Genomic DNA, 25,468 nt, shown 5'->3' on the forward strand with positions numbered 1-25,468 from the left:
AGAAGGCAAATGGAATTTTGTCCTTCATTGCTAGAGGGATGGAGTTTAAAAACAGGGAGGTTATGTTGCAGCTGAATAAGATGTTGGTGAGGCCACACCTGGAGTACTGTGTACAGTTTTGGGCTCCTTACTTGAGAAAGGATATACTGGCACTGGAGGGGATGCAGAGGAGATTCACTAGGTTGATTCTGAAGTTGAGAGGATTGGCTTATGAGGAGAGACTGAGTAGACTGGGGCTCTTCTCTTTGGAATTCAGAAGAATGAGGGGAGATCTTATAGAAACATATAAGATTATGAAGGGAATAGATAAGATAGAAGCAGGGAAGTTGTTTCCACTGGCGGGTGAAACTAGAACTGGGGGCATGGCCTCAAAATAAGGGGAAGCAGATTTAGGACTGAGTTGAGGAGGAACTTCTTCACCCAGAGGGTTGTGAATCTGTGGAATTCCCTGCCCAGTTGAGGCTCCCTCATTGAATGTTTTTTTAAGGCAGGGATAGATAAATTTTTGAACAGTAAAGGAATTAAGGGTTATGGTGAGCGGGCGGGTAAGTGGAGCTGAGTCCAGGAGAAGATCAGCCATGATCTTATTGAATGGCGGAGCAGGCTCGAGGGGCCAGATGGCCTACTCCTGCTCCTAGTTCTTGTGTTCTTATAAAGCCTCAGCAGTACATCCCTGCCTCGGTTAGTGCCTCTTCTTCTCTTTCTCTCTCTCCCCCCCCCCCCCCCCCCCTCCCCTATTTCCCAGCCTTCAGGCCAATATTTCTTCTGATAAATGCCACTAAAACTCAAGTTAATCAGTTACGGCGTGCTTCTGGCCCAGAGTGACTGCATCGAGAGAGTCGTTCGGTGTTGAAATGAATTCCTTGTGTGTGAAGGGCTTGTCGATGTTTTGATGGGATAGTGTTCTCTGGTAAATGCGAGTATAATAATCGCCAATGATTTCCTTACCTGCAGCAAATCAGCCAAAACCAAGAACAGTTCATCCAGATGTTGAATGAGCCTGTGGAGGATGCCGCTGAGATTGAAGGGGAGATGGGAGCAGTTGGAGAGGATTCATCGCAGTCGAGCTATGTTCAGGTTACACCCCAAGAGAAAGAAGCCATAGAACGGGTCAGTGAGAACCAGCAAATAAATGTAGCCAAACTCGACAAGACCTTTTCATAAAATTGGAAACATCTTTCCCCCCATCTCTTACATTAGGGCGGCACGGTGATTAGCACTGCTGCTTCACAGCGCCAGTGACCCGGGTTCGATTCCCGGCCTGGGTGACTGTCTGTGCGGAGTCTGCACGTTCTCCCCGTGTCTGCGTGGGTTTCCTCCGGGTGCTCCGATTTCCTCCCACACTCCAAAGATGTGCGGCTTAGGTGGATTGGCCATGCTAAATTGCCCCTTATTGTTGAGGGGATTAGCAGGGTAAATGCATGGGGTTATGGGGGTTAGGGCCTGGGTGGGATTGTGTTCGGTGCAGACTTGAAGGCCCGAATGGCCTCTTCCTGCACTGTGGATTCTATGATTCTAATTCCTACAAATTGGGGTTTTCAGTATTGACCATTTACTGGGGTCTCTCATCAAAATGTTATCCAAAAGTGATGTGATTTGTTATTTATTTTTCCTCCCCTCTTTCCAAGAGAATACTGACATAGAATCCCTACAGTGCAGAAGGAGGCCATTCGGCCCATCAAGCCTGCACCGACCGACAACAATTCCATCCAGGCCCTATCCCTGTAACCCCATGTATTTGCCCTGCTAGTCCCTAAGGGGCATTTTAGCATGGCCAATCCACCTAACCTGCACAACTTTGGACTGTGGGAGGAAACCAGAGCACCCGGAGGAAACCCACGCAGACACGGGGAGAACGTGCAAACTCCACACAGACAGTGACCCGAGGCCGGAATTGAACTTGGGACCCTGGCGCTGTGAGGCAGCAGTGCTGACCACCGTGCCACCCTATGTTGGTTATGTTTACACCAAGTGCCAGGCGTTCTCCAGTACTTTCCCCAGAAGCCATATCATCAGGCTGTTGTAGCTAAACCCCATCCTAACCTTGCCCAGTGTTGATGTCCGTCACTAGCAGGGTCGTAGGCAACAGTCCTGCGAATGTCCCTTCGCTGTGCATGGCCCGTTGTACATCTTCTCCCTTTAAGATTGCCGCACTGTTCCCCGTTCCCTTTAAAGGGGCCACTCTTGTGTGTGACCCATTAATCCGTGGCACGGCACTTGGGGAGGCGATGGCCTAGTGGTATTATCGCTAGTCTATTAATCCAAAAACTCAACTAATGTTCTGTGGATCCGGGTTCGAATCCCGCCGCGGCAGATGATGGAATTTGAATTCAATAAAAAATATCTGAAATTAAGAATCTACTGATGACCATGAAACCATTGTCGGAAAAACCAATCTGGTTCAGCAGTGTCCTTTCGGGAAAGAAATCTGCCGTCCTTATCCGGTCTGGCCTACATGTGACTCCAGAGCCACAGCAATGTGGTTGACTCTCAACTGCCCTCAGGGGACTAAGGATGGGCAATAAATGCTGGCCCAGCCTGTGACACCCATGAATGAGTATAAAAATAATTCCCTATTGCTGCCTGGCTACACACCAGTGCAGAGGGAAGATTAGTCACTGGCAGTGGCGTGGGTAAAGGAACTCGGACTGAGCCTCGTTACCTTTCCTAACCTAGAGCTGCTGGGGTCCATTTTAGCATCTCAGAGCAACGATACAACTCAGCACAACCCAGCAGTCTTTTGGTGTCTATTTGCTCTGTACTATGTGAATGATCCACTTCTTCATTTCAGACTGAGTGAGACCCACCAGGTTGATGGATAGTGAGGAGTGATGGTCTCCCACTTTTGATAATGTTTAGTCAGGGGCTGCAATTCACGGTGGCCATCCAGCTTTCTACTGCATCTCAAACTCCGTCCTCTTGTAATCCCATGAAGGCAGAAATTGTCCCTACTTGTAAATATAATATTTTAGTGTGTTAGATACATAGAATTGTAGAATCCTTACAGTGCAGAAGGAGGCCTACCGAGCCTGTACCGACAAGAATCCCACTCAGTCCCTATCCCCGTAACTTCACGTATTTACCCTGCTAATCTCCCTGACACTAAGGGGCAATTTAGCATGGCCAATCCACCTAACTCGCACATCTTTGGACACTAAGGGGCAATTTAGCATGGCCAATCCACCTAACCTACACATCTTTGGACACTAAGGGGCAATTTAGCATGGCCAATCCACCTAATCGGCACATCTTTGGAGTGTGGGAGGAAACCGGAGCACCCGGAGGAAACCCACGCAGACACAGGGGAGAACGTGCAAACTCCACTCAGTCACCCAAGGCCGGAATTGAACCTGGTGCTGTGAGGCAGCAGCGCTAACCACTGTGCCGAGACAGTATTTCTTCACTGAAGGCTGGAACTGTTTTTCTTTTGGCTGTTGTCCAGTGTTACTGCAGTAGTTTTCAATAAAAGGTACTGCACTTCCAAAGTACAACTGCAGGAAGGCAACAGATGGGCCCACTCTGGCTGGATGACTCAGTCTGGATAAAGGGGACAGGATAGATGGCAGGATATTACGAACCTTCAGCCTAATCAGATGACACAAGTCACGAGTGTATCCTGGGCAGTATGTTAGTTTTTCTTCCCTTCATTTATTCCTGGAGAAAGCCACACAGCCAGCACTAAGAGTCCAGCACAATAGTTACATATTAACCACAGCAGCTAAATCCTCCCTGTGGAATATTTGTGAAAGAGTTTTTAACAAAAAGGCAGCAGTTTTCACAAACATGTTCTGGTGCCAGCCCACGATCCGTTGAATTCAAATAGGGGGGAGGCGATGGCCTAGTGGTATTATCGTTAGATTATTAATCCAGAAACTCAGCTAATGTTCTGGGGACCCCGGGTTCAAATCCCGCCACGGCAAAGGGTGGAATTTGAATTCAATAAAAAAATATCTGGAATTAAGAATCTACAAATGACCATGAAACCATTGTCGGAAAGACCCATCTGGTTCACTAATGTCCTTTAGGGAAGGAAGTCTGCTGTCCTTATCCAATCTGATCGAAATGTGACACCAGAGCCACACAGCAATGTGGTTGACTCTCAACTGCCCCCCAAGAGCAACTAGGGATCGGCAATAAATGCTGGCCAGTCATTGACACCCATGTCCCACGAATGAATAACAAAAAATCTTGTCACTAGTCACAGTGGGATTGAACTCTCAACCTCTGGTTTACAAAGAAAAGTACAGCACAGGAACAGGCCCTTTGGCCCTCCAAGCCCGTGCTGATCATGATGCCCTAACTAAACTTTAAAAAAAAACCCTTTGCCCTTACTCGGTCCGTATCCCTCTATTCCCTCCCTATTCATGGACCCATCCAGATGCCTCTTAAATGTTGCTAGTGTGCCTGCTTCCACCACCTCCTCTGGCAGTGCGTTCCAGGCACCCACCACTCTCTGCATGGAAAACTTCCCCTGCACATCTCCCTTAAACTCACCCCCTCCCACCTTGAACCTGTGCTTCCTTGTAATTGACACTTCCACCCTGGGAAAAACCCTCTGACTATCTGCCTTGTGTGTGCCGCTCATCATTTTGTAGACCTCTATCAGGTCTCCCCTCAGCCTCCGTCTTTCCAGTGAAAACAATCCTAGTTTATTCAACCTCTCCTCGTAGCCGACACCCTCGAGACCAGGCAACATCTTTGCACTCTCTCCAAAGCTTCCACGTCCTTCTGGTAGTGTGGCGACCAGAACTGCATGCTATACTCCATATAAGGCTTAACCCAAGGCTTTCTATAGCTACAACATGATTTCCCAACTCTTGTACTCAATGCCCCATAAATTACCATGCCAATCTGAATGCTGATGATGGATTAGGGTTAGGCTAGGCTATGAGGAACTTTTATTCAAGGTCTTCACAAAGGAGGGTCCAGTATCACTGATGGCAGCCACTGCTTTAGATAGGATGGGTGAACTGTGGTGCAGCTGTTCCAATCTGGGAAATGTTGGTAATTGGATGGAAATGTAGGATCTGTGACCAGTGCCCAGTGGATGCTATTGTTTGTGCCTTAGCAAATTCAGACTTGGGAGGAGATTAGTTTAGGTGTCACTAATGATGGCAGTCGTGAACTTCTGGAATTTATTTAATATCTTTCAGGACTCGGTCAGGAATTTTCCAGACTTTTTTTCCCCCTGAAGTTTCTTTTTAACCCCCCCCCCCCCCCCCCCCCCCCCCCCCCGCCGCCGCCGCCGCCCCGGGAGTTATTGTTCCCAGTGGTTGCGAGATTGGTGCCAGCGTTGCATTGTTAGCAGGGTCAACATAATGGTTCTGATGGTCTTTCCTCAACACTTGAGGGTGAGCCCCAGTGCAGAAGACCACTCGGCCCATTGAGTCTGCACTGACTCGCTGACAGAGCATCTTACTCGGGCCCCCTCCCGCTTGCCCTATCCCTGTAACCCCAAAATTTACCTTGACTAATTATTCTAACCTACACATCTTTGGACACTAAGGGTCAATTTAGCACGGCCAATCCATCTAACCTGCACATCTTTGGACTGTGGGAGGAAAGCGGAGCACCCGGAGGAAACCCACGCAGACACGGGCGGAATGTGCAAACTCCACACCGACAATCACCTGAGGCCGGAATTGAACCCGAGTCCCTGGTGCTGTGAGGCAGCATTGCTAATCACTGTGCCTATGCGCCACCCAGAGTTTATTTTTATTCATTCATGGCACATGGGCGACGCTGGCTGGGCCAGCATTTATTGCCCATCCCTAGTTGTCCGAGGGCAGTTGAGAGTCAACCACATTGCTGTGGCTCTGGAGTCACATGTAGGCCAGACCGGGTAAGGACAGCCAATTTCCTTCCCTAAAGGACATTAGTGATGAATTTATCACACGGACATCTCTGGCAGGCTGCATTTGCAGAAATGGTTACTGATGAATATAAATCCTTTGAGTGATTTATTTTTGCTCCATTCCTGTCCTCATGGGGCTGGCGTCTGCTGGATGGGGTTCTACGGGCACCAGTTGTCCCACAGGCTCCCTATTCAGTGACCATCTTGCGCAGTTCTGTAGACAGACTTGCCTTTCCTGACACCCCCTCCACATCACTGCCTCTGGCTGATCACCCGATAGCAATGTGGAATGACAGTCCTACTTTGTTATCTTCTCTGTAACTCCTTCTGGGTAAAAGACAATTGCAGTTTTAGCCCTGACCCTATAAGATGAGATCAGCTAAGTCAGCACAGAGCAGCGATCGATGGAATCTGTTTGCGAGTATGAGACAATACTTCCATTCCATTGATAGCGTTAGGATCTGATTATAGTCAAGCAGGTCATTACAAACAATCAGTTGCTCATTCATAATTTATTTTTTATCTCTTTAAATAATGGGGGAAAAAAAGATTGAAGGCAAACACAAACTAATATTTAAATTCAGTCTTTGTTACTCAACATCTGAATTTCAAGATGCGTCCCGAATTCATTAGTCCCTACTCGATTTGTCATTTCAAATTTTGCAGCATTTGTAGTTTGCTCTTTTATTTTTTTAAAATCTCTCTCTCCTTTGCAAATCCCAACACGGCCCGCGTCCCGCCTAATAAAATGCTGCGGATGCTGGAATCTGAAACTAAAACAGAAATTGCTGGAAGGTCTCAGCAAGTCTCGATAGCATCTGTGGAGAGAGAATAGAGCCAACATTTGGAGTCAGGATCCAGTCTCGAAATGTCTCTCTGCAAATGCTGTCAGACTTGCTGAGATTTTTCCAGCAATTTCTGTTGTGCTGTTATTCCAGCAGTTTCTGTATATGCTTCTGTTCAGCACCCTTCCTACTTCTGTAACCCCTTCGATATACCTGTGTCCCTCCAATTCTGGCCTTTTTAAACATCCCCGGGTTTTGTCATTCCACCATTTCTGGTCGTGCCTTCAGTTGCCTATGCCTTATGGTCTGAAATTCCTTTCCTAAACCTCTTGGCATCTCTCTCTTTAAGGTGCCTCTTCACACCTACCTCTGGTACATGTCCTAATTTCTCTTTCTGTATCCTAGTATCAAGCTTGGCTTTTTAAAAAAGTCTATTATGAAGCACATTGCAATGTCTTAACTATGTTTAAGGCGGCACTGTGTGCTCTGTGTCACAGCGCCGGGGACTCTGATTTGATTCCCGGCTTGGGTCACTATCTGTCCTGAGTCTGCACATCCTCTCCCGTGTCTGCGTGAGTTTTCACCGGGTGCTCCGGCTTCCTCCCAGAGTCCGAAAGACGTGCTGGTTAGGTGCATTGGCCGTGCTAAATTCTCCCTCACTGTACCCGAATGGGCTCCAGAGTGTGGCGACTGGGGGATCTTCACAGTAACTTCATTGTAGTGTTAATGTAAGCCTACCTGTGACACTAATAAATAAACTTTAAACCTGAACAGGCGCCGGAGTGTGGCGACTCGGGGATTTTCACAGTAGCTTCATTGCAGTGTTAATGTAAGCCTTACTTGTAACCAATAAATAAACTTCAGCAGCTTATGTTGCGAAGTGTCTCTTTACATGTTGAATCTCCTAATATTGACCATAAGCCTACTTGTGACACTAATAAGCAAAGTAAAACTGTGTAAATGCACACTCTTGTACTTGTTAGCCATTTGCCTTTTTTTTCCCCTTTCTTTCTCTCGCACAGTTAAAAGCCTTGGGTTTCCCGGAAGGCCTAGTCATTCAGGCTTACTTCGCTTGCGAGAAGAACGAGAACCTGGCCGCAAACTTCTTGCTGCAGCAGAACTTCGACGATGAATGACGTACGGGGAAGAATCTCCCGGCACAGCTCAGAAATCTCAACAAAAAAAATCTGCTCCCCAGCGCGTGAACCGACTTGAGTAGAAGCGCTGTTACTTGGCTCCGTACATGAATAGATAGAAATAACTGCTAGAGACTGTACATTACGGTTCACGACGGGAAGGGGATGGGGGGTGGGGGCTACAAATACAACTGATTTTAACCTGGGGGGCTACAAGTTGAAATGGGGGTTCTTCAATATTAAAAGCAAAAGTGCAAATATAACTTGTTCACTGAGTTTAAAAATTGGTTTTCGCCGCATATAATTCAAGATTGAATTCTCCCTCACGAACATGAGGAGCGGGGGGTGGGTGGGGGTTTTGTGTGTGTGTGTGTGTGTGTGTGTGAGAGGATCCGTATTCGACTGTCTGAATAGTGAGGGCTTTTCCCATTAGTTTGTGAATCCCGGAACCCTGGTGCACTAACCTGCTCCAATAGCAGACGCCTCTCTGCCCACATGTACGAGGACAAATGGGTACTTGACTGGACCTTGTTACTAGTTTATCTTCTGCGCCTCTGTTTCCACGTTCACCCTTTGTGTGTGTGTGTGTGTGTGTGTGTGTGTGTGTTTAGTGGAGTGTCTTGCATCTTGGAGCACCACGTGACAGCAGTAGTGCAACCAAGTCGTCGCAACCACGTTGCAAAGTGGTTCATTTCTTGCACAACAGCTATGGCCTTCGGGCCTGTGGCGGGTGTGGGGGGGGAGGGGGGATATGTTATTTTCTTTCCTGTTATCCCACTTGGAAAAAATTAAGACAAATGGGATAGATCTTTGTTTCCTTCGCGGTGTCATTATAGCTTTGCCATGACAAAGACACCTGCCTTCAAGAGTTTCTGTGTAATTAAAAGTTATTTTTAATTAATTTGGGATTGACGCGTGTTGACTTATTGCCCGAGTTACGGATAAGCATCACGTTGTGTCATATTGTTGAGTGGCCAGGCTGTTTTAAAAAAAAATGTTCAGGTTTGCTTCTTGTTCTGAGCAGAGTTCGCTGATCTCAAATGAGGCCGTTGTTAGGATGCTGCAGTCTCCACTAGGCTAAAACACGGCACTCCTTCAGGTTACGTACAGGTGTTATTTGAACAGAAAATTCTGGAAATACACAGCAACTCTGGCAGCAGCTGAGAAGAGAGACTGAGTGAGCTTTTCAAATCAGATGAAAATCATAGAATCCCTACGGTGCACAAGGAGACAGAGCATCTTATCCAAGCCTACCCCTCTCCCTATCCCCTTAACCCCACGCAGTTTACTCTGCTGATCCGTCTATCCTACGCATCTTTGGAATCTGGGGGGAAATTTAGCATGGCCAATCCCCCTAACCTGCAAATCTTTGGATACTAGGGAACAGTTTAGCATAGCCAATCCACCTAACCTCCAAATCTTTGGACACTAAGGGGCAATTTAGCATAGCCAATCCACCTACCCTGCACATCTTTGGACATTAAGGGACAATTTAGTATGGCCAATCCACCTAACCTGCAAATCTTTGGACACTAAGGGGCAATTTAGCATAGCCAATCCACCTACCCTGCACATCTTTGGACATTAAGGGACAATTTAGTATGGCCAATCCACCTAACCTACATATTTTTGGACACTCAGGGGCAATTTACCATGGCCAATCCACCTAACCTGCACGTCTTTGGATACTAGGGGACAATTTAGCATAGCCAATCCACCTAACCTGCAAATCTTTGGACATTAAGGGACAATTTAGCATAGCCAATCCACCTAACCTGCAAATCTTTGGACACTCAGGGACAATTTACCATGGCCAATCCACCTAACCTGCATGTCTTTGGATACTAGGGGACAATTTAGCATAGCCAATCCACCTAACCTGCAAACCTTCGGACACTAAGGGACAATTTAGCACAGCCAATCCACCTAACTTGCACATCTTTAGAGTTTGGGAGGAAACTGGAGCACCCGGAGGAAACCCACGCAGACACGGAGAATGCGCAAACTCCACATGGGCAGTCACCCAAGGCTGGAATTGAACCCGGGTCCCAGGCACTGTGAGGCAGCAGTGCTAGCCGCCTGAAGCATTAACTCTGTTTCTCTCTCCACAGATGCTGCCAAACCTGTTGAATATTTTCAGCACCTGCAGGATTTTGTTCTTGTATACAGGTGTTAGCTGTGCCACACAATGTCATTCCTGAGTCAGAAAGTCAAGCCCAGAAACCTAAGCACAAAATCCAGGCTGGCATTCCAGGACACTGCTTCAAGCAATTACCCCATTAGAAGAGAGGCCAGTAACCAGGGGGGCATAGATTTAAGGTAGGAGGTGAGTTGAGAAGAAACATTTTCGCTCAGAGGGTTGTGGAACTCACCGCCTGAAACATTTAAGTATTTAGCTATTCACTTGCACTGACACATACTCTCGGGCTTTGGGCCAAGCACTGGAAAATGGGATTTGTGTAGTCATAGAAGATAAAAGCAGGAGGAGGCCATTCGGCCCTTTGAGCCTGCTCCGCCATTCATCACGATCACGGCTGATCGTCCAACTCAATAGCCTCATCCTGCTTTCTCCCCATAACCTTTAATCCCATTCGCCCCAAGTGCTATATCCAGCCGCCTCTTGAATACATTCAATGTTTTGGCATCAACTACTTCCTGTGGTAATGAATTCCACAGGCTCACCACTCTTTGGGTGAAGAAATGTCCCCTCACCCCCGTCCTAAATGGTCTACCCTGTATCCTCAGACTGTGACCCCTGGTTCTGGACTCCCCCCACCATCGGGAATATCCTCCCTGCATCTACCCTGTCTAGTCCTGTTGGAATTGTATAAGTCTCTATGAGATCCTCCCTCGTTCGTCTGAACTCCAGCGAAAACAATCCTAACCTAGTCAATTTCTCCTCGTAGATCAGTCCCGCCATCCCCGGAATCAACCTGGTAAACCTTCGCTGCACTCCCTCGAGAGCAGGAACATCATAGAAATCATAGAAACCCTACAGTGCAGAAGGAGGCCATTCGGCCCATCGAGTCTGCACCGACCACAATCCCACCCCACATATTTACCCGCTAATCCCTCTAACCTACGCATCCCAGGGCACTAAGGGGCAATTTTTAACCTGGCCAATCAACCTAACCCACACATCTTTGGACTGTGGGAGGAAACCGGAGCACCCGGAGGAAACCCACGCAGACACAAGGAGAATGTGCAAACTCCACACAGACAGTGACCCGAGCCAGGAATCGAACCTGGGACCCTGGAGCTGTGAAGCAGCAGTGCTAACCACTGTGCTACCGTGCCGCCCCGGTCCTTCCTCAGAAAAGGAGACCAAAACCGCACACAATATCCTAGGTGTGGCCTCACCAAGGCCCTGTATAATTGCAACAACACATCCCTGCTCCTGTACTCAACCTCTCGCAATGAAGACCAACATACCATTTGCCTTCTTTACCGCCTGCTGCACCTGCATGCAGATTCTTGTTGTTCAGTGCGGACAGGATGGGCTGAATGGCCTTCTTTGCTGTACATGTTTGAATTTGCAAGATTACCAAATGTAAAGGGAGCAATAATTTATTCTATGTGAGAGAGTGCTGTCTTCCCATACGGTGTAAATTGTTGTTACTTTTACATTTTGTGTTCTTGTAAATTGACCTGATGAGTGCAAGAAGAAAAGCTTTGACAATCTGTTCAGCAATACTGAACTAATTTTGTTGGACATTCTTTTATCCAATCTGTCAATCATTATAAATAAGAATTTAAACTGAAGAATAAAGTAAGTGCACACTCCACAATATGAATGTAGCCCAATCCATCACGCAAACCAGCCTCCCATCCATTGACTCTGTCTACACTTCCCGAGGCCTCGGGAAAAGCAGCCAGTATAATTAAGGACCCCACACACCCCGGACATTCTCTCTTCCACCTTCTTCCATCGGGAAAAAGATACACAAGGCTGAGGTCACGTACCAACCCACTCAAGAACAGCTTCTTCCCTGCTGCTGTCAGACTTTTGAATGGACCTACCTCGCAGTAAGTTGATCTTTCTCTACACCCTAGCTATGACTGTAACACTACATTCTGCACTCTCTTGTTTCCTTCTCTATGAACGGTATGTTTTGTCTGTATAGCGCGCAAGAAACAATACTTTTCACTGTAAATACATGTGACAACAATGAATCAAAATCAAATCAAAAATAACGTGGTTAAATTGGCCATTTTGAATCTCAAATAATAAATATCAAATATAATAAGACGTATATTCACCATGAGGAGAGATTGGGGAGATTGGATCTGAATTCTCTAGAGTTTAGAAGAGTGAGAAATGATCTCATTGAGACATACAAAACTCTTACAGGACTTGACAAGGTAGATGCAGAAAGGATGTTTCCCCTGGCTGGGGGATCTAGAATCCGGGGACACAGTCTCAGATTACGGGGTAGACCATTTAGAATCGAGATGGGGAGGAATCTCTTCGTTCAGAAGGTGATGAATGTTCAGAATTCTATCCCAGGGCTGTGGGGTAACTCAGTAGCTGAGTTACGTTCATGGCACAGATTCCTAGATATTAAAAGTATCAAGCAATATGGGGATAGTGTGGGGTATGAGTGGCACAGTGGTTAACACTGCTGTCTCACAGTACCAGGGACCCGGGTTCGATTCCTGGCTTGGGTCACTGTCTGTGCGGGGTCTGCACATTCTCCCCGTGTCTGCGTGGGTTTCCTCCAGGTGCTCCGGTTTCCTCCCACAGTCCGAAAGACGTGCTGGTTAGGGTGCATTGGGCCGTGCTAAATTCTCCCTCAGTGTGCCCGAACAGGAGTGTGGCGACTAGGGGATTTTCACAGTAACTTCATTGCGGTGTTAATGTGAGCCTTACTTGTGATGCTAACATTTTAAAAGGTAGAAGTTAAGCCACAATCTAGTTGAGTGGTACAGCAGGCCCGAATGGCCATCTCCTATTTCCTATACTCGAATTTGCAGTTTTCCATCCTAGGACAATATGGCATTGGGTGAAGATCATCTGACTCATTCTACTTGTCGAGCTATCCCTGCTCTTCTCCCCCGAACCCCACTAATTCTTTTCCCCTTTCAGTTTGGATATCATTTTATTAAAGTTTTTGTTTTAAACCCTCAGGCCTCAGCATGCCCAGGAGCCCTGGGTGCTACAAGAGGGCTACCTGTCCCCCACAACAGCTGGCGGGGGTCCAGGTGTGATCTGAGCAAGTAGCAGGCTGCTTGCTTTTCCCATGTTTTACAAATTTGACTTGTTGTCACATGTATTGGGATACAGTGAAAAGTATTGTTTCTTACGCGCTATGAGGAGGCGATGGCCTAGTGGTATTATCATTAGACTATTAATCCAGAAGCCTAGCTAATGTTCTGGGGACCTGGGTTCGAATCCCGCCACGGCAGATGGTGGAATTTGAATTCAATTTTTAAAAAATCTGGAATTAAGAATCTACTGATGACCATGAAACCATTGTCGATTGTCGGAAAAACCCATCTGGTTCGCTTATGTCCTTTAGGGAAGGAAATCTGCCATCCTTACCCGGTCTGGTCTACATGTGACCACAGAGCCACAGCAATGTGGTTGACTCTCAACTGCCCTCCAAGGGCAACTAGGGATGGGCAATGAATGCTGGCCCAGCCAGCGACGCCCATGTCCCGCGAATGAATAAAAAAAAATACAGACAAAACATACCGTTCATAGAGTACGTAGGGGAGAAGGAAAGGAGAGAGTGCAGAATATAGTGTTACAGTCATAGCTAGGGTGTAGAGAAAGATCAACTTAATGCAAGGTAGGTTCATTCAAAAGTCTGATGGCAGCAGGGAAGAAGCTGTTCTTGAGTTCGTTGACACCTGACTTCAGACTAAAGAAGGTGGAAGAGTGTATGTCCGGGCTGCGTGGGGTCCTTGATAATGCTGGCTGCTTTGCCGAGGCAGCGGGAAGTGTAGACGGAGTCAACTCTGTACCTAACAGCACTGTGGCTGCACCTACAACTCAGAGACTGCAGCAGTTCCAAGAAGGCAGCTCACCACCACCTTGAGGGTTATTAGGGATGGCTAACAAATGCCACCCTTGCTCACGGTCCATGACGTGAGAAAATGGTTCAGTTGAGCAAGCCTATTGCCGCCTATAAATTGTGTTTGAGAATTTCACTTGGATCCTACCATTTTAATTAATTATAGTGTTCAATTCTGGTCGCCACACTACCAGAAGGGAGTGGAGGCTTTGGAGAGGGGACAGAAAATATTTACCAGGATGTTGCCTGGTATGGAGGGCATCAGCTATGAGGAGAGGTTGGAGAAACTTGGTTGGTTCTCACTGGAACGACGGAGGTTGAGAGGCGACCTGATAGAAGTCTACAAGATTATGAGGGGCACGGACAGAGTGGATAGTCAGAAGCTTTTCCCAGGGTGGAAGAGTCAATTACTAGGGGGCATAGGTTTAAGGTGCGAGGGGCAAGGCTTAAAGGAGATGTACGAGGCAGATTTTTTACATAGTAGTGGGTGCCTGGAACTCGCTGCCGGGGGAGGTAGTGGAAGCAGATATGATAAAGGGGCGTCTGGACAAATACATGAACAGGATGGGAATAGAGGGATATGGTCCCCGGAAGGGTAGGGGGTTTTAGTTCAGTTGGGCAGCATGGTCGGTGCAGGCTTGAAGGGCCGAAGGGCCTGTTCCTGTACTGTAATTTTCTTTGTTTTTTGTTCTAACTGGGACCATTATAATATCGCAAAATCGCCAGTTATGATGGGACATTTTACATGATCATCTTGTCCTTTAAAGTTTAATACGAACACAACTCACTCCGCATTCACTGGATGAATCATCGGAATGTCCTCGCACCCACTCAGAAATCATCCACCTCCGATAGCAACGACAGAACATGTCAAAGTCTCCTCTAATTTAAGGGTTTAATTTGTGGGTGACGCACTGCTTCCTCACAGCGCCAGGGACCCGGGTTCAATTCAGGTCTCAGGTGACTGTGTGGAGTTTGCACTTTCTCCCTGTGTCTGCGTACGTTTCCTCCCACAGTCCAAAGATGTGAAGGTTAGGCAGATTGCCCATGCTAAGTTGCTCCTTGGTATCCAAAGATGTGCAGGTTAGGTGGATTGGCCATGTTAAATTGCCCCTTAGTGTCCAAAGATCATAGAATCATAGAAACCATACAGCACAGAAAGAGGCCTTTCGGCCCATCGAGTCTGCACCGACCACAACCCCACCCAGGCCCTACCCCCATATCCCTACATATTTACTCACTAATCCCTCTGATCTACGCATCTCAGGACACTAAGGGCAATTTTAGCATGGTCAATCAACCTAATCTGTACATCTTTGGACTGGGAGGAAACCGGAGCACCCGGAGGAAACCCACGCAGACATGAGGAGAATGTACAAACTCCACACAGACAGTGACCCGAGCCGGGAATCGAACCCAGGTCCCTGGAGCTGTGAAGCAGCAGTGCTAACCACTGTGCTACCGTGCCGCCCTGGTGTGCAGGTTAGGTGGATTGGCCGTGCTAAATTGCCCCTTAGTGTCCAAAGGTGTGCGGGTTTGGTGGACCATGGCAACTACTCGCGCTTACAGGGATAGGGTGGAGGGCTGGGCCTTGGTGAGAAGCTGATTGGGGGAGTCGGTGCAGACTCGAGGGGCTGAGTGGCCTCTTTCTGCGCTGTTGGGGTTATATGGTCGGTCAGCACAACAAAGGGGTCGCCACCCCTCCAGGATTGGCCTGGAGTCACTGTCCGGGACACTAGACGCTGTGTCCAACCCTGGCGGAAAAATCACCAGGACATTAAAAAAAAGAGTTGGTCATCTTCATTGAACTTTCTCCTTGCCGGATATAATGGAAGCAGGGGGGGGGGAGTGGGGGGTGGTGATAGGGTGTGGGGGAGGGGGGTGATGTTTGGCTGACATAAGCATCATTCAATCGGGCACTGAGTCTTTTTGCTTTCCAGTTGGCGTGAGGAAGTCATAGACAGTCGGTGTATTTAAAAAGAAAAGTTTGGATCAGACTTTGCTATAATTTTGCCCCATTCCCCATCACGGGGACACTTTACATCTACACTCTTGCACAGAGAATAGTCTCTCGTTCATAAGTTCATAAGATATAGGAGCAGAATTAGGCCATTCGGCCCATCGAGTCTGCTCCGCCATTCGATCATGGCTGATATGCTCCTCATCCCCACTTTCCTGCCTTCTCCCCATAACCCTTCAACCCATTACCAATTAAAAATCTGTCCAACTCCTCCTTAAACTTACTCACTGTCCCAGCACCCACTTTGGGGCAGCGAATTCCACAGATTCACAACCCTTTGGGAGAAGTAGTTTCTCCTCAATTCTGTTTTAAATTTGCTGCCCCTTATCCTCAGACCGTGATCTCTCGTCCTAGAATGTCCCACAAGAGTGGGACCCAGAAGGGTGGATCAGTAAATTTGCTGATGACACCAAGATTGGTGGAGTAGTGGATGAGGTGGAGGGCTGTTGTAGGCTGCAAAGAGACATAGATAGGATGCAAAGCTGGGCTGAAAAATGGCAAATGGAGTTTAACCCTGATAAATGTGAGGTGATTCATTTTGGTAGGACTAACTTAAATGTGGATTACAGGGTCAAAGGTAGGGTTCTGAAGACTGTGGAGGAACAGAGAGATCTTGGGGTCCATATCCACAGATCTCTAAAGGTTGCCACTCAAGTGGATAGAGCTGTGAAGAAGGCCTATAGTGTGTTAGCTTTTATTAACAGGGAGTTGGAGTTTAAGAGCTGTGGGGTTATGCTGCAACTGTACAGGACCTTGGTGAGACCACATTTGGAATATTGTGTGCAGTTCTGGTCACCTCACTATAAGAAGGATGTGGAAGCGCTGGAAAGAGTGCAGAGGAAATTTACCAGGATGCTGCCTGGTTTGGAGGGTAGGTCTTATGAGGGAGCTAGGGCTGTTCTCTCTGGAGCGGAGGAGGCTGAGGGGAGACTTAATAGAGGTTTATAAAATGATGAAGGGGATAGATAGAGTGAACGTTCAAAGACTATTTCCTCGGGTGGATGGAGCTATTACAAGGGGGCATAACTATAGGGTTCATGGTGGGAGATATAGGAAGGATATCAGAGGTAGGTTCTTTACTCAGAGAGTGGTTGGGGTGTGGAATGGACTGCCTGCAGTGATAGTGGAGTCAGACACTTTAGGAACATTTAAGCGGTTATTAAGGCACATGGAGCACACCAGGATGATAGGGAGTGGGATAGCTTGATCTTGGTTTCAGATAAAGCTCGGCACAACATCGTGGGCCGAAGGGCCTGTTCTGTGCTGTACTGTTCTATGTTCTAAGAGGAAGTGCTCCACGTCCACTTCATCCATACCTTTTATCATCTTGTATACCTCAATTTGACCTCCCCTCATTCTTCTAAATTCCAGAGAGTATCGGCCTAAACTGTTCAATCTCTCTTCATACGACAAACCCCTCATCTCTGGAATCAATCTAGTGAACCTCCTCTGAGCTGCCAAATGTACAAGATGTTGAGAGGTATAGATCGGGTGGATTCTCGGAGGCTTTTTCCCAGGTCTGAAATGGCTGCTACGAGAGGACACAGGTTCAAGGTGCTGGGGAGTAGGTACAGAGGAGATGTCAGGGGTAAGTTTTTCACTTGGTGGGTGAGTAGAATCGGCTGCCGTCAGTGGTGGTGGAGGCAAACTCGACAGGGTCTTTTTAGAGACTTCTGGATGAGTACATGGGACTTAATAGGATTGAGGGTTATAGGTAAGCCTATGTATAAGCCTAGGTAGGTAGGGACATGACCGGCGCAACTTGTGGGCCGAAGGGCCTGTTTGTGCTGTATTTTTTCTATGTTCTATGTTCTAAATAAGGGGACCAAAACTGTCCCCAATTCTCCAGGTGCGGCCTCACCAATGCCCTGTATAGTTGCAACAACACTTCCTTACCTTTATATTCTATTCCTCTGGCTATAAATGCCAACATTCCATTCACTTTCTTTATTATCTGCTGTACCAGCATGCTAGTTTTCTGTGACTCATGGACAAGGACACCCAGATCCCTCTGCATCCCGAAGTCTCTCCCCATTTAGATAATATGTCTGAGGTATTTACTCAGTTGTGCCTTGAGAAGGGGCACCGAAGGAAGCAGCTGTCGTTGTACAGTGTGTTCCAGAATGGGTTTGGATGGTGGAACTTTCCTTACTGAAGATGTGCCAAGCCTGGGAGGAAGGGTAGTCCTTGATCCCCCTCTTGTGGCCACTTTCAGAATGCAGTCTCTTCTTCCCTCTCGACTTTGGGGAAAAAAAATCAGTTCATTGTAGAATCCCGACAGTGCAGAAGGAGGCCATTCGGCCCATTGGGTCTGCACTGACAACAATCCCATCCAGGCCTTACCCCCCCCCCCCCACATATTTACTCCACTAACCCCAGGACAATAAGGGTCAATTTTGGCATGGCCAATCAACCCAACCCGCACGTCTTTCGGACTGTGGGAGGAAACCGGAGCACCCGGAGGAAACCCACGCAGACACGGGGAGAATGTGCAAACTCCGCACAGACTGTGACCCAAGCCGGGAATCGAACCCTAGTCCTTGGAGCTGTGAGGCAGCAGCGCTAACCACTGTGCCGCCCATTCTTTGTGAGTAACAAAATAAGATTTGCTTTCATACACGGTTTTTTCATGACCACCAGATCTGTCTCCTTTATTTTTTATTCTTTCATGGCATCACTGGCAGGCCCAGCATTCATTGTCCATCCTTAATTACCTTTGAACTGAGTGTCTCACTCGGCCTTTCAGAGGGCAGTTAAGAGTCAACCACATTGCTGTGGCTCTGGAGTCACATGTCGGCCAGACCGGGTAAGGACGGCAGATTTCCTTCCCTAAAGGGGGCTTTTGCGACAATCAATGATAGTACTTTCATGGTGGCGCAGCAGTTAGCACTGACGAAGGGTCATCCAGACTCGAAACGTTGGCTCTATTCTCTCTCCACAGATGCTGTCAGACCTGCTGAGATTTTCCAGCATTTTTCTGTTGTTATGGTTAGCACTGCTGCCTCACCGCGCCAGAGACCCGGGTTCGATTCCCGGCTTGGGTCACTGTCTGTGTGGAGTTTGCACATTCTCCCCATGTCTGCGTGGGTTTCCTCCGGTTTCCTCCCACAGTCCGAAAGAGGTGCTGGTTAGGTGCAATGGCCGTGCTAAATTCTCTCTCAACTGCCCTCCAAGGGGCAACTAGGGATGGGCTATAAATGCTGGCCCAGCCAGCGATGCCCATGTCCCATGAAATGAATTTAAAAAATATAAAGGAGAAAAGGCAAAAGCAAAACAAAGAGCTATTTTAGGGACGGCACGGTGGCCCAGTGGTTAGCACTGCTGCCTCACAGCGCCAGGGACCTGGGTTCGATTCCCGGCTTGGGTCACCGTCTGTGTGGAGTCTGCATGTTCTCCCCGTGTCTGCGTGGGTTTCCTCCGGGTGCTCCCGGTTTCCTCCCACAGTCCGAAAGACGTGCTGGTTAGGGTGCATTGGCCGTGCTAAATTGCCCCATAGTGTCAGACAGATTAGTAGGGTAAATACATGGGGTTAGGACTGAGGTGGGATTGTTGTCGATGGGCCGAATGGCCTCTTTCTGCACTGTAGGGTTTCTACGATTCTATGAGATCATATCATTCACCGAGTGTACCCGAACAGGTGCCGGAGTGTGGCGACTAGGGGATTTTCAGAGTAACTTCAGTGCAGTGTTAATGTAAGCCTTGCTTGTGACTAATAAATAAACTATTAAATTTACTTTACTGAGGGAGAATTTAGCACGGCCAATGCACCCTAACCAGCACGTCTTTCGGACTGTGGGAGGAAACCGGAGCACCCGGAGGAAACCCACGCAGACACGGGGAGAATGTGTAAACTCCACACAGACAGTGACCCAAGCCGGGAATCGAACCCGGGTCCCTGGCGCTGTGAGGCAGCAGTGCTAACCACTGGGCCACCGTGTTGTTTGCTGTTGGCTTTTCTCTTGCCATTTGATAGCTTGTTACGATTACGAGCACCTTTCTCTATGAGTCATAAGATAATGTGGTCAAATGTCACTCCAGGGTTTGCGAATATCATTTAAACTGACACTGTGGTGCGTGACTGAGGGAGTGTTCCATATTACATTAAGAGCTCTTCCTGCTGGCACTAATCCCTCACACAATTCCACTTTACAAGATTAAAAACAGATTAACTGATTGTTAGCCCCATTACTGCGGATCCTCGAGTTGACATTAGCTGCTTTGTTTTATCTGGAAGCGAGCTACAAAGCAGCACCAACTCACAGTTACACAGCTCAGTTAAAGTCGTTAAAAAGTTTCAGAATGCTGAATGAAACTAACAACAACAAAAAAAGGCCGATTCAGGACAGATGACCCGAGGTTTTGTAAGAGAAAGGGGTTTCATCGAATCCCCACAGTGCAAAAGGAGGACATTCGGCCCATCGGGTCAGCACCGACTCTCTGACAGAGCAGCCCACCCAGGCCCTATCCCCGTAATCCCACATATTTACCCCACTAATCCTCCTAACCTACATGGGACACTAAGGGGCAATTTAGCATGGCCAATCCACCTAACCTGCCCATCTTTGGACACTAAGGGGCAATTTAGCATGGCCAATCCACCTAACCTGCCCATCTTTATACACTAAGGGGCAATTTAGTATGGCCAATCCACCTAACCTACACATACCATGGCTGGCACGGTGGCACAGTGGTTAGCACTGCTGCCTCTCAGCGCCAGGGACCTGGATTCGATTCCCAGCTTGGGTCACTGTCTGTGTGGAGTCTGCACGTTCTCCCCGTGTCTGCGTGGGTTTCCTCCGGGTGCTCCGGTTTCCTCTCACAGTTCGAAAAACATGCTGGTTAGGTGCATTGGCCGTGCTAAATTCTCCCTCAGTGTACCCAAACAGGTGCCAGAGTGTGGCGACCAGGGGATTTTCACAGTAACTTCATTGCAGTGTTAATGTAAGCCAATACTTGTGACACTAATAACTTTAACTGTACCTCGATACTGAGGGGCAATTTAGCATGGTCAATCCACCTAACCTACACATCTTTGGACACTAAGGGGCAATTTAGCATGGCCAATCCACCTAACCTGCACATCTTTGGACACTAAGGGGCAATTTAGCATGGCCAATCCACCTAACCTGCACATCTTTGGACACTGAGGGGCAATTTAGCATGGCCAATGCACCTAACCCGCACATCTTTGGACACTGAGGGGCAATTTAGCATGGCCAATCCACCTAACCCGCACATCTTTGGACACTAAGGGGCAATTTAGCATGGCCAATGCACCTAACCCGCACATCATTGGACACTAAGGGGCAATTTAGCACGGCGAATCCACCTAACCTGCACATCTTCGGACTGTGGGAGGAAACCAGAGCACCCGGAGGAAACCCATGCAGACACGGGGAGAATGTGCAAACTCCACACAGACAGTGAGCCAAGCTGGGAATCGAACCCGGGTCCCTGGCGCTGTGAGGCAGCAGTGCTAACCCACTGTGCCACTGTGCCGAGTATCTGAAACGATGACGAGAGGTTTAGGGGGAAAGAAATCTGATGATTCGGGTTTTGTCAGCTGAGGTCAGAGCCACAATGGTGGAGTGAATAAAATGTTGAGCGTGCAAGAGGCCAGAATTAGAGGGGCGCAGAGATTAATTGATGCTGTGGTACTTTTGCGGAATTTTGAACGATCAATAAGCACCGTGTAAACACGGGTCCTCGCTGCGTCTCTCCAGAGTTTTCTGTTTTTATTTCGGATTTCCTGCAGCCGCAACATTTTGCTTTTAAACACGAGCCTCGCTGCTTCATCAGAACGCTGTGGGTTCAGGTCCCACTCTGGAGATTTGAGAAAAAGAAATTCCAAGGATTATACTCCCAGTGCGGTCCTGAGGGAGTGCTGCACTGTCAGGGGCTGCCCGACCTTTTAGCAGAAGATTTGGAATCGAGGCCCCTGTCTGTCTTTGCCGGCCGTTGTGACAGATCCCGTGGTGCTATTTTGGAGAAGACTTGGGGAGTTCTCCCTGGTCACTATTATTTATTTATTTGTCACAAGTAAGGCTCACATTAACACTGCAATGAAGTTACTATGAAATTCCCTGAGTCGCCACATTCCGGCGCCTGTTCGGGTCATGCACCCTGAACCCTAATGCACCCTAGAAATTTATCCCTCAACCAATATCACTGACACATAGAAACTAGAAGCAGGAGGAGGCCATTCGGCCCTTCGAGCCTGTTCCGCCATTCATTTTTAATCCTGGCTGATCATCAAATTCAATATCCTGATCCCCCCTTCCTCCCATATCCCTCAATCCCTTTAGCCCCTAAGAGCTATATCTAATTTCTTTCTGAAATCACATAATGTTTTAGCCACAACTACTTTCTGTGGGAGTGAATTCCACACATTCACCAACCTCTGGGTGAAGAAATTTCTCCTCACCTCAGTTCTAAAAGGTTTACCCCTTATCCTCAAACTATGACCCCTAGTTCTGGATTCCCCCACCATTGGGAACATTCTTTCTGAATCTACCCCGTCTAACCCTGTTAGAATTTTATAAGTTTCTATGAGATCCCCTCTCACTCTTCTAAACTCCAGTGAATATAATCCTAACCGACTTAGTCTCTCCACATATGACAGACCTGCCATCCCAGGGATCAGCCTGGTAAACCTTCGCTGCACTCCCTCTATAGCAAGGACATCCTTCCTCAGATAAGGACACCAAAACTGCACACAATACTCCAGGTGCGGCCTTACCAACGCCCTGTACATTGCACAATCCAAACATTGGACTCTCCAGCATCCCACCAGTCACTAGATGAATTCCCTGACCTCTGGCACGGTGGCACAGTGGTTAGCACTGCCGCCTCACAGCGCCAGGGACCCAGGTTCAATTCTGGCCTCGGGTCACTGTCTGTGTGGAGTCTGCACATTCTCCCCGTGTCTGCGTGGGTTTCCTCCGGGTGCTCCGGTTTCCTCCCACACTCTGAAAGACGTGCTGGTTAGGGTGCATTGACCCGAACAGGCGCTGGACTGTGGCAACTAGGGGAATTTCACAGTAACTTCATTGCACTGTTTACTTTATCAAATCAGATCAGTCATGATCTCATTGAATGGCGGAGCAGATGGGCCAAATGGCCTACGTCTGCTCCTATGTCTTACGGTCTGTGTTCATAATGATCACGTGGAGATGCCGGCGTTGGACTGGGGTAGGCACAGTAAGAAGTCTCACAACACCAGGTTAAAGTCCAACAGGTTTATTTGGTAGCAAATACCATAAGCTTTCGGAGCGCTGCTCCTTCGTCAGATGGAGTGGTCTCTGTTCTCCAGCAGTGCACAGACACAGAAATCAAGTTACAGAATACTAATTAGAATGCAAATCTCTACAGCCAGCCAGGTCTTAAAGGTACAGACAATGTGGGTGGAGGGAGCATTCAACACAGGTTAAAGAGATGTGCAACCGAAGAGGAAAGAGTCGAATTGGACTCCTCCGGAAGGCCGCTGCCCTCGACTTGACATGTATGCCCAAGCCATCAGGAGGTGCGTCAACACCAAATTCATCAGCCGCACTCACAAGACAGCCCCGAACATCACCCAAGCACAACGCAACGCCATCCACGCTCTCAAGACCAACCGCAACATTGTCATCAAACCAGCAGACAAAGGAGGGGCCATCGTCATACTGAACAGAACGGATTACTGCAAAGAAGTGTACCGACAACTGAACAACGAGGAACACTACAGACAGTTACCCACAGATCCGACCAAAGAACACACCCGTCAACTCAACACTCTGATCAAAACCTTTGATCTGGACCTTCAGAGCACCCTCTGTGCTCTCATCCCACGTACTCCACGCGTTGGAGATCTCTACTGCCTCCCAAAAATACACAAGGCAAACACACCCGGCCCTCCCATCGTTTCAGGCAATGGAACCCTGTGCGAGAAACTCTCCGGCTATGTCGAGGGCATCTTGAAACCCATTGTACAAAGAACCCCCAGCTTTTGTCACGACACTACGGACTTCCTACAGAAACTCAACACACATGGAGCAGTTGAACCAGGAGCACTCCTCGTCACAATGGATGTCTCGGCACTCTACACCAGCATCCCCCACGATGATGGCATTGCTGCAACGGCCTCAGTACTCAATGCCGTCAACTGCCAGTTTCCAGATACAATTTTACAACTCATCCGCTTCATCCTGGACCACAATATCTTCACCTTCAACAACCAGTTCTTCATCCAGACACACGGAACAGCCATGGGGACAAGATTCGCACCTCAATATGCCAACATCTTCATGCACAGGTTCGAACAAGACTTCTTCACCGCACAGGACCTTCAACCGATGCTATACACTAGATACATTGATGACATTTTCTTCCTTTGGAGTCATGGTGAACAATCACTGAAACAACTATATGATGACATCAACAAGTTCCATCCCACCATCAGACTCACCATGGACTACTCTCCGGAATCGGTTGCATTCTTGGACACACGCATCTCCATTAAGGACGGTCACCTCAGCACCTCACTGTACCGCAAGCCCACGGATAACCTCATGATGCTCCACTTCTCCAGCTTCCACCCTAAACACGTTAAAGAAGCCATCCCCTACGGACAAGCCCTCCGAATACACAGGATCTGCTCGGATGAGGAGGATCACAACAGACACCTCCAGACGCTGAAAGATGCCCTCTTAAGAACAGGATATGGCGCTCGACTCATCGATCAACAGTTCCGACGCGCCACAGCGAAAAACCGCACCGACCTCCTCAGAAGACAAACACGGGACACGGTGGACAGAGTACCCTTCGTCGTCCAGTACTTCCCCGGAGCGGAGAAGCTACGGCATCTCCTCCGGAGCCTTCAACATGTCATTGATGAAGACGAACATCTCGCCAAGGCCATCCCCACACCCCCACTTCTTGCCTTCAAACAACCACGCAACCTCAAACAGACCATTGTCCGCAGCAAACTACCCAGCCTTCAGGAGAACAGTGACCACGACACCACACAACCCTGCCACAGCAACCTCTGCAAGACGTGCCGGATCATCGACACGGATGCCATCATCTCACGTGAGAACACCATCCACCAGGTACACAGTACCTACTCTTGCAACTCGGCCAACGTTGTCTACCTGATACGCTGCAGGAAAGGATGTCCCGAGGCATGGTACATTTGGGAAACCATGCAGACGCTATGACAACGGATGAATGAACACCGCTCGACAATCACCAGGCAAAACTATTCTCTTCCTGTGGGGGAGCACTTCAGCAGTCACGGGCATTCAGCCTTGGATCTTCAGGTAAGCGTTCTCCAAGGCGGCCTTCACGACACACGACAGCGCAGAGTCGCTGAGCAGAAACTGATAGCCAAGTTCCGCACACATGAGGACGGCCTCAACCGGGATGTTGGATTTATGTTACATTATCAGTAACCCCCACAGCTTGCCTCCTGGGCTTGTAGAATCTCACCAGCTGTTCTGTCTGGAGACAATACACATCTCTTTAACCTGTGTTGAATGCTCCCTCCACCCACATTGTCTGTACCTTTAAGACCTGGCTGGCTGTAGAGATTTGCATTCTAATTAGTATTCTGTAACTTGATTTCTGTGTCTGTGCACTGTTGGAGAACAGAGACCACTCCATCTGACGAAGGAGCA

General features: G+C 48.2%; 1 protein-coding gene across 1 annotated transcript in view; it reads left to right on the plus strand.

Moving 5' to 3' along the window:
• LOC144507637 (uncharacterized) overlaps nucleotides 1–8,676 on the plus strand; it is a 66,315-nt gene extending 57,639 nt beyond the window's left edge. The window contains exons 17-18 of the mRNA XM_078234794.1: nucleotides 955–1,110; nucleotides 7,662–8,676. Of these exons, the coding sequence (XP_078090920.1) occupies nucleotides 955–1,110; nucleotides 7,662–7,775 (270 nt within the window). The 3' untranslated portion in view covers nucleotides 7,776–8,676. The remainder of the gene's footprint in view (nucleotides 1–954; nucleotides 1,111–7,661) is intronic.
• Nucleotides 8,677–25,468: the final 16,792 nt, after the last annotated feature.

Source organism: Mustelus asterias, chromosome 19 (genome assembly GCF_964213995.1).
Source record: "Mustelus asterias chromosome 19, sMusAst1.hap1.1, whole genome shotgun sequence".
In the NCBI taxonomy this organism is placed as follows: Eukaryota; Metazoa; Chordata; class Chondrichthyes; order Carcharhiniformes; family Triakidae; genus Mustelus; species Mustelus asterias.